At 52.0% G+C, this 9,030-nt stretch overlaps 4 protein-coding genes across 4 annotated transcripts; 2 read left to right on the top strand and 2 right to left on the bottom strand.

Moving 5' to 3' along the window:
- Window positions 1–551: 551 nt before the first annotated feature.
- On the top strand, window positions 552–929 carry A1O1_07535 (uncharacterized protein; the record flags this gene model as incomplete). The annotated part of the gene is made up of 1 exon (XM_007728402.1): window positions 552–929. One exon carries the CDS (start codon window positions 552–554, stop codon window positions 927–929), a length of 378 nt encoding a protein of 125 aa, XP_007726592.1.
- Window positions 930–1,621: 692 nt separating this feature from the next.
- On the top strand, window positions 1,622–4,570 carry A1O1_07534 (uncharacterized protein; the record flags this gene model as incomplete). Its single annotated transcript, XM_007728401.1, has 2 exons — window positions 1,622–1,838; window positions 1,896–4,570. The coding sequence occupies 2 exons, from the start codon at window positions 1,622–1,624 to the stop codon at window positions 4,568–4,570; spliced, it is 2,892 nt and encodes a 963-aa protein (XP_007726591.1).
- Window positions 4,571–5,157: 587 nt separating this feature from the next.
- Window positions 5,158–5,651, bottom strand: A1O1_07533 (uncharacterized protein; the record flags this gene model as incomplete). The annotated part of the gene is made up of 2 exons (XM_007728400.1): window positions 5,158–5,242; window positions 5,338–5,651. 2 exons carry the CDS (start codon window positions 5,649–5,651, stop codon window positions 5,158–5,160), a joined length of 399 nt encoding a protein of 132 aa, XP_007726590.1.
- A 1,229-nt stretch (window positions 5,652–6,880) lies between these two features.
- On the bottom strand, window positions 6,881–8,014 carry A1O1_07532 (uncharacterized protein; the record flags this gene model as incomplete). Its single annotated transcript, XM_007728399.1, has 1 exon — window positions 6,881–8,014. The coding sequence occupies one exon, from the start codon at window positions 8,012–8,014 to the stop codon at window positions 6,881–6,883; it is 1,134 nt and encodes a 377-aa protein (XP_007726589.1).
- Window positions 8,015–9,030: the final 1,016 nt, after the last annotated feature.

The raw sequence follows: 9,030 nt of genomic DNA, 5'->3' as shown, positions 1-9,030 counted from the left end.
ACATCGACATCAACATCAACATCGACATCAACATCAACATCGACATCAACATCAACATCGACATCAACATCAACATCGACATCAACATCAACATCAACATCAACATCAACATCAACATCGACCTCGAGACCGGTTTGTCTCGATCCTGCAATGACTTAGTCAGTCAGATGAAGCAACCCCGTGGTCGGAGAGTCCGAATGTCTGTATATCAGGTATCAATCTTTCTCCAGGCGCCTTTCCCCACCAGTGGAGTAGGCATCGTTTCCTTCGGACTTTGACATCCAAGTCATCAAAAGACAGTTCAACCTCTCGTCACCTTCAGCGAATCAGTCAATGTCCGTGTTGCTCTTTATTCAACTCTATCACGAACCCCGGCCCGTCAAGAGACCCCGCCTGAACCCTAGGCACGCGACCCCTCAAAATGCCAGAGGGGTTCTTCTGACTTCGGTCGTAGCTCAGAAAGCCCATCTCGAGCGGAGCACTACGGAAAACTCGAAGAGACCTCCTGTCTGACACAAGAATAGCACGAAACACTTGCAGAGCATTCTGAGATGGCCACGGAACAGCGTACACCGGCAACAGCGGCTCCCACAGGAGCCAGCCATCGTCGTACCAGCAGCGGTATATCTGACGATGCTGCCAAATCGGCACATGAGTTCATGGTTGGCAGTATGCGACGCTCGAGCAGCGGTGTCACAGATGAGGCTGCCCAAGCTGCTCACGACTTTATGCAAACGTCCAAAGCCACCGGCCCTGGGTTGAGTGACGATCTCACCGACAAGGCTCACAAGTTCCTTGACGGGCCTGCGACACACCGCGAGAGTCACAGCAAGTATTTGCCAGACGTGACTTTGCCTGGAGTCACAGACGAGATTGCAGAAGAAGCGTTGGAGTTCGTGGAAGGGGCCGAGAAGACGAACAAGGCATGAGCTTCAGTGGACGCCACAAGCCGTCAAGAGGTTGTACACCCAAATTGACATATTATGGAGTGGGTTATGTTTGACTCACTGGATATTCGATTTGCTTATATGAAGTGGGCATCCTCAAGTGCGTTGGAGAGGCGTCCACTCAGAGAGGAACGGCCAAAGTCGTTATGCCCGTGTATGCGAGCATATCGGAAAAACTGTTGTACGTTCTCGCCAGGCTCCAGGAGCTCTGATATTGCAGCATAGGACATAAGGTAGTGATTGAATCCGGAGCACTTTCCACCAACTAAGTCGCCTACTTCAGCTGGCGGTAGGCACACTTTGGAGAGCCCGTTGCATCCATCAAGCGTGATGTGTCTAATTGCTAGGTGATGATGCTTTGGAATTGCTGGATATCGGACGGGGATCTGAGAGGAAAGATGAAGTTGATGGTTAGTTCTTCTGAGTGATATCTGTTCTCGTACATCCTCCATCCGACATCGTACCTCGTACCTCGTACCTCAACCTCGAGAGCGGTCACGTGTCGGTGACGCACCTGCTGGTGAGCACGTGCAAAGCGACTGCGACTGCGATTGCGACTGCGGCGTCCATCAACTTCAACGCGAAATGGCAATCTTCGAGACGCTCATCCAAGTACGGTCGAACAACATAAGAGCCCGTGGACAATGTCTTGAACCCTTTCTGTATAGCGCTCCATGGCGCTCGATCTAGACGAGGGGTATGTATCCCGGGGTCTCGCCCAAGGGGATGTCGAGACTACCTTACCCATATTCAATGTCGAACGAGTCCAGCTCCAGTTCAACATCGCTTCCGACTTTGTGGCCGGTCAGGTTGCGAATAATGTTCTAATCCTGGCCCTTGCCACGGGTCGCATCTTACGCATAGACTTGGAGTCTCCTTCGGACATTGATGGTCTGTCCTCGATCCATTGCACATACGCACTCCGCAGCCCATGCTAACTACGAACAGATGTCGACCTCCCCAAGAAGACCAGCGAGGTCGGTCTCATACGGCGCATGTTCCTCGATCCCTCGGCATCCCACTTGATCATCAGCACTACGCTGGGAGAGAATTTCTACCTACACAGCCAATCCAAACAGCCCAAAGCACTGTCGAGGTTAAAAGGAATCATAATCGAGTCCATTGCGTGGAATCCGTCTCAGCCCACAGCTTCGACGCGAGAGATCCTGGTCGGAGCCATCGACGGCAATGTGTATGAGATTTACATCGAGCCATCATCCGAGTTCTACCGACGAGAAGAACGATATTCCGCACATGTGTGGAAGACTCCAGATGGCGCCGTCACAGGTCTTTGGGCGGAGACGATGGAAGGTAAACCCGACACACGGAGGGTGATGGTGGCGTCGCATTCTCGCCTGTGTCACTGGATAGGCAAAATTGGTGGGAGAGGGAAGGAGGGTTCTGCATCAATCTACGCAGATTTGTTTTCTAGGGAGGCGCCGGTTGTACATCAGACAACTGGTGCATCCTCGACCGCACCGTCGTCTTTATCTGTGTCGCCTGAGCCGCAGGATCCTGGAGGCGACCCCGACCGAAGCTTTGCCTGGCTATACTCGCAGGGCGTTCTTACCGGCAAGCTTTTGACCTCACCAGCAACATCGGCCCTCGGTTCCAAAATACTGAGTGAGGCGAAACTTCACCCGCGCTCCATTTTCCCCGAAACCATGTCTGCTCGTGGAGGGCGGAAGCTGATCCAGGATCCCATTGTTTCGGCGATTCTGTCGCAGTGGCATGTTTTGGCGTTGGCGGAAGGCCGCGTGGTTGCAGTCAATCGTCTTGATGGAAGCGTCGTCTACGATCAGACAGTGCTCGAGGCTGGCCAAAGTGCACTTGGACTGGTGGCAGACATCAAAAAGAACACCTATTGGCTCTTCACCAATCAAGAGATTTTCGAGGTCGTGGCTAACGACGAAGAACGGGATATCTGGAAGATCATGCTGAAGAATCAGGATTATGACGCTGCTCTTCGCTACGCCAAAGGCGCCGCACAGAAGGACTCGGTCGCAACGGCTTCGGGTGACTATCTGGCAAGCAAGGGACAATATCTGGAAGCGGCGAACGTGTGGGGGAAAAGCAGCAAAGCTTTTGAGGAGGTTTGCCTGTCCTTGATCGACAACGGTCAAGACGATGCTTTGCGCAAATATTTGATGGCCAAGCTGGCATCATATAAAAAGTCATCGATCATGCAACGAGTCATGATAGCAACGTGGCTGATCCAGATATTCATGGCCAAGCTCAACTCTCTCGACGATATGGTGGCGACAAAGGCCGAGCTGTCGGAAGATACAGATGCGGGCGGGGCGAAGCGAGATCTGGAACAGACGCGAGCTGAATACCAAGATTTTGTCACCAAGCACAAATCCGACCTCGATGCACAGACGGTATACGAGGTCATTGCGAGTCACGACAGAGAAGAGGAACTTCTCTTCTTCGCTAACAGCATTACCGACTACGATTATGTCTTGTCGTACTGGGTGCAACGAGAGAAGTGGAACGAAGCGTTGTCGGTACTCAACAAGCAAACCAACCCTGAGACGTTCTACAGATATAGCAACGTACTCATGACCCATGTTGCCACTGGACTGGTGGATATTCTCATGCGGCGGAGCAACATCGACCCTCAAAGGATGATCCCAGCCCTCCTCAGTTACAACGAGAACGCCAACGTCCCTTTGACCCAAAATCAAGCAGTTCGCTATCTGAACTTTGTAGTATCCAACAACTTCGACGTGCCTGCTTCTGTGCACAACGCGCTCATCTCTATCATGGCCTCACATGGCTCGCCCTCCGAAACTGCGCTCCTGACATACCTTGAAAGCCAACCCACTCCTCCGTTGTACGATGCGGATTTTGCCCTGAGGCTCTGCATTCAAAATAACCGAGTTCAGTCCTGTGTGCACATCTACAGCGCGATGGGCCAATACCAACAGGCAGTCGAGTTGGCTCTTGAACACGACGACATTGACCTTGCGGCCATTGTTGCAGATCGGATCGAGGACAACGACAAAGTGAGGAAGAGATTATGGTTGTTGATTGCCGAGAAGAAAATCAAGGAGGCAGCATCGATCAAAGAAGCCATCAATTTCCTCAAGAGGTGCGAGTTGCTTAAGATTGAAGATCTGATTCCGTTCTTCCCGGATTTCGTCGTGATTGACGACTTCAAAGAGGAGATCTGTGAAGCCCTAGAGGAATATTCTCGACACATCGACAGCCTCAAACAGGAGATGGATTTGTCGCAGCATACGGCCGAGCAGATCAAGGCCGAAATTGCCGCTTTGGACCATCGATACGCCATTGTGGAAGCGGGTGAGCGGTGCTGGATCTGCACGCTGCCCGTTCTGAGCAGACAATTCTTCGTCTTTCCATGTCAGCACGCGTTTCACAGTGACTGTCTGGGCAAGCGAGTGCTGGAGACCTCGGGAATCAGTAAACGAAAGAGGATCAAAGATCTCCAAGCCGAGGTGAACCAGGGGTTGAGCATGGGTGTTCAACGCCAGAAGCTTGTCCAAGAGCTGGACGGGTTGGTCGCTGATCAGTGCGTGCTCTGTGGAGAATCAGGCATCAAGCAGATCGACGAGCCTTTCATCCATAAGGATGACGATGTCGATGCATGGGCGATATGAACGCGTGGCCCGCAAGCATGTTGAGGACCTCGACTGAAAGGTAGGAGAGGTTGCTTCGGCGGAAGGAAGAATTGCTACATGGGACTGTTCACTCACATTCCATAGAATGAATGGCTCGCTTGGCCGAGACGAGAGGCCCAGTAGTATAACACGGCAATCAACAACGTATGTAGTTTATATCACTTCACAATACTCCTCAACAGACAGTCTTTTGTTCTCCCACATTTTCGGTCCTTGTGGAAAAACAAGTCAATGACATGAACACTGACTGTGTCCCAGCCGTGGAAGCCACCGCCTTGTGAGAAGGAACCCAACACCTGTCGACATCGCCAGTGGACTGTTCGAACTGGTTGATATTGCACAGAAAGAATAAGTATTCAACCAGAATTCTGACTTGGTCCAAGTTGTAAGCAGACTTCAAAACCCGACCATCATCCAAACTCCTCAAGTCGATAGTAGACAGGTGCTTCGTCATGCCCCTTGCATCCACCCAGACACTCTGCTTTCAAACATTCAAACAGAGCCCCCCATCAAGCAATACTCCTTCCTTCCCGCAACGCAGGGAATGACATTCGCGGTTCTCATTCTCATTTCAAATCCCTAGCCTGGAAATTCAGACTGGCATGGTTCTGATTCAGGGTTTTGGCAAACAGGGTCTGAGGTTTGGCATTCCTGTGTGTTTCAAATTGGTTAGGAACCTGTCTCTAGAGACGCACGGCAAGGGCACTACTACCCCCATGCTACAAGGTGCTCACAGAAGGACTTACATGAATCGGCGCCCCTTGATCTCACTCAACTTCTTCGTCGTGGGACTCTGCATGGCGTCCGACGGCGAGATATATGTCTGATTTTGACTCTGACCCTGACCCTGACCAGCACTTGCTGAAGCTGATGCGACCGGATATTTCTGCGCAGTGTGGTCGAATCGCGGCATCTGCTTCCCATCCATCGCCGAAGTGGTGATTTTGTCTGATGCCTTGGGTTTCGAGGGCGACGCGGTGTTTGGAGAGCGTTCGGTCAGAGGGTTCGTGTTCGAGACTGAGTCTGCTGAAGTGGCAGAGGTGAGTTTTGTAGGAGACATCGCTTGTGTGTCTGTGGGGAGCTCGGTGGAGGAGGAGGGTGGTATTCTATGGCGGGTAGAGACCGCTTCCTTGGATTTCTGCGCGCCTGGAGGATCTCAGGTATGACCCTTTGCTGGTAAGATGTCCTGGAGTTGATGACCGCACGCTGTCTGCTTGTGGCGGTAGGGCACAGGTTCGTGTAGGAAGCGCGGCGCAGGTATTTTGGTGTTGTTTCGAAGAAGTAGAGGATACAATTGGTGGTGTGCCGCTGCAGTCAAGTGAATGAAAGATTTTTGTCTTCTAACAACGGTTGCCAGGTGAGCAGAGAGCAACCGAACAGGTGAGGTATATTGCGAGAATGTTGTGACAAGATCCGTGCACAACTGACTCGTGGCCGCTGATGCTCAACTACTACCGTACTGAATGAAGCAGGAACAGAAAGGTCAGCCAGTCAGGCAGTGAGTGAGTGGTGCGACGTCCACTGTACTCTGTAAAGCCTGAAGTGGTTGCAAGTGAGTTGGAAAGGACAGAAGGGGTGGACTGTGATTGGCTTGGGTTGTGACCTGGTTTATTTTCGCCGCATTCGTCAATGGCGTTGCTGTCGACCGGGCAACAGCGAGGCTGGCTCACGTGATCGCGAAAGATACCGATACCAGGCCTGTACTGTGGTGGTATAATATGGTACAGTAGTACCAACAGTAGTGCCTATACGGTATATATGGTACGAATGGTGTACAGCTGAAGAGTACCTACCTAAGGTACCTATGATTCATGCAAAAAGGGCGGTTCAGTCGACGCAATCCAGGAATGACATGATTGCTTATGGGTCATACTCGAGTGGGACCCGAAAGACGGTGAACTATCATGATGCCTGGATAGGGTGAAGCCAGAGGAAACTCTGGTGGAGGCTCAAACTCTGGTGGAGGCTCGCAGCGGTTCTGACGTGCAAATCGATCGTCAAATTTGGGTATAGGGGCGAAAGACTAATCGAACTATTAAGAAACAACTACTAGGTGGTTAAGTGTAACCTCGAAGTGGTTGCAAGTGCCTGATTCCGGCGCGACACTATTCATTTTCGGGGATGTCCTAAAGCTCTGGCGACCGCCTTATCTGTGAAAGCAGGTGTGAGGCACTAGGTTCAAAGCCTCGAGTATGGTAACACACTGCAGTGGTAACACCGCCAGAGATGCAACAATCAGCACGCGATACGTGACTTCCGCCCGTGCAGATAGAAGAACCTCTTTGCCATCTATGCAGCATGACCTCGAACTGCGCCATCTTCGACGGCGACCTCCCCATCACCGTAATCCTCCTCTCGCTTTTGATACAAAAAGAACTGCACGAAGATGGCCATATCCAACAACAGTGTGCCCAGACTGCCCGCGATCCAACTGGCGTTGACGGCAATATATCTCAGATAAAGCGTCTTAGCCTCTCCCGGCCGACAGTGATCCGGCTCGCGGCAGACAGGCGAATACGCAAAGATGGACATATCATAAGTCAAATTGCCGATGCAAGCAAAGAGGAAGAAGAGCAGCGAGACGCCCTCGGTGCTTTTGCGCTTGTAGTTGAGTAGGAGCTGCGGGACCCGCGATCCCAGATACAGCACGGCGCAGAGATATCCGAAGACCTGGCCGAGCATGTCGAACTGCAACGGCTCCCACGGTTGCTCTTCGTCATGGTGTCGGCGGCGCGGCTTGTGCACGCCGATCCACCAGCCCAACACCCCAGCAGCGCAGACCAACAAGATTGTAAACGTGTTGAACAACACGGCTTGCAGTGTGCTCGTCGGTCTGGCGTTCTTGACGGCGACAGGGTAGTCGCTGGGTTTCGGCGGGTCGAGGAGCGGTGTCACGGGCGACAGGTGAGATGCGTCGATCGAAAGATGTCGTCGCAGGCGAGACACGGAGCGCGTCCGGTCGGTGTGATGGTCCTCATCCTCCCGAGACGATGATGGCCGAGTGCTCGGATCGCCGCGAAGTAGGGGTCTCACATCGCGGTTTTGGTCGTTTAGGAGCGGTCTCGTCTCGTCACGACCTTCCTCTTCATATTGTCCTCCTCCCGACTTGATTTCATCACTGAGTGTAAACCCGCGATAATAAAAACATTGGCCCAACAACACAATATCCGCCAGGGTGTAGTACACGGCCAGAATGATCATGGTCGGCAGTACACCTTGCAAGATGGCGCCCAGAATGTTGAACACATCACCCGCGAGCCAGACCACGATGAACACGATCGACAGGCCTTCGGCGGAGCCGCGGCGGAAGTTCTCGATGATTTGAGGCGAGAACACCACTACCCAGCATGCGATGGAGATGGATCCGCAGATGCCGGAGAGAGCGTCCAGGTCGAGGGAGATGCCTTGCTGTGGGGGGAACATGGTTTCGACGTCGGACTTTCACCACCAGGAGTACAATGAGAGGCCCAGGACGGGTCTTGTAGGCACTGGCACTGGATTTCCTGGACGTGATATCTTTTCTGGCCCACACACAAACGTTGCCTCTTTCTAGCTGGTCTCGATGTGGTTGGTTGGTCTCTGTATAACTCAATATGCTCGATATCTCCGTGTGCTCAAGGTGAATTATCTCTATCCGTTTCTCCAAGTGGTCGCCCCGAAGCTGCCTTCGAAGTGGCTGAATTTCAGTCGTCTGTAAAATGTAGGGTAGTTGATCCCTACAGCTGTCGGATTCGTGGGAGACAAACAAAACGCCGCCCTTGCCGAGTACGTCCTCGATGTATGTCGAATGCGCGTGTGAAGATCCGAAAAGATCCTCAATCCTCAATGCGTAGTCTCTAGCGAGTCAAGTCGTCTTGCCCAAGCGAGAGTGAATTGCTCGTGCTGCGTCGGTTCGAGTTCTGTTCAAGACTGGAAAGAATAAAGCCGCCTCTTAAACGATAGTAGCACACCTCCACTCGTCAGCGCCTAGGTAGAAATGAGCTGCTGACCTATTTTTTGCATCATGCTGTTGCTGTATGAAAGGAACAACTCGATCAGTGAACAATAAGGCTCGATCAAAGCTGGAGGGGAAAACTCTGCACACGTGACCCCCGCAAAACTGGAACCCCTTGGAGATTGATTACCTAATAGTCCGGGGAAGTGGATGGCTGCGATCCGAAATACCGATACAGCAATACGCAATACAGATTTACGATACAGATTGGCAATACCGTATATAAGGTACCTGTATCTTACGGTTCAGGAGTTCAGGATAACGACAGAATCTGGACACCTCGAATATTAGTACCTGTCTTTTCAGGCGTTCTTATGCAATCCAGGGGCGAGGGTAGTTGCTGACAGCGGTACACCCGGAGTAGCTATATTCAAGTGCTCTCGACGGAGGAGTACATGAAGTACAGGGGACAAAGACGCCATCCCTAGCCATGGAAGATCATCAT

Source organism: Capronia coronata (genome assembly GCF_000585585.1).
Source record: "Capronia coronata CBS 617.96 chromosome Unknown acBCG-supercont1.6, whole genome shotgun sequence".
In the NCBI taxonomy this organism is placed as follows: domain Eukaryota; kingdom Fungi; phylum Ascomycota; class Eurotiomycetes; order Chaetothyriales; family Herpotrichiellaceae; genus Capronia; species Capronia coronata.
Note: the sequence above shows the minus strand (reverse complement) of the source record. Positions and strands in the feature narration are given on the sequence as shown.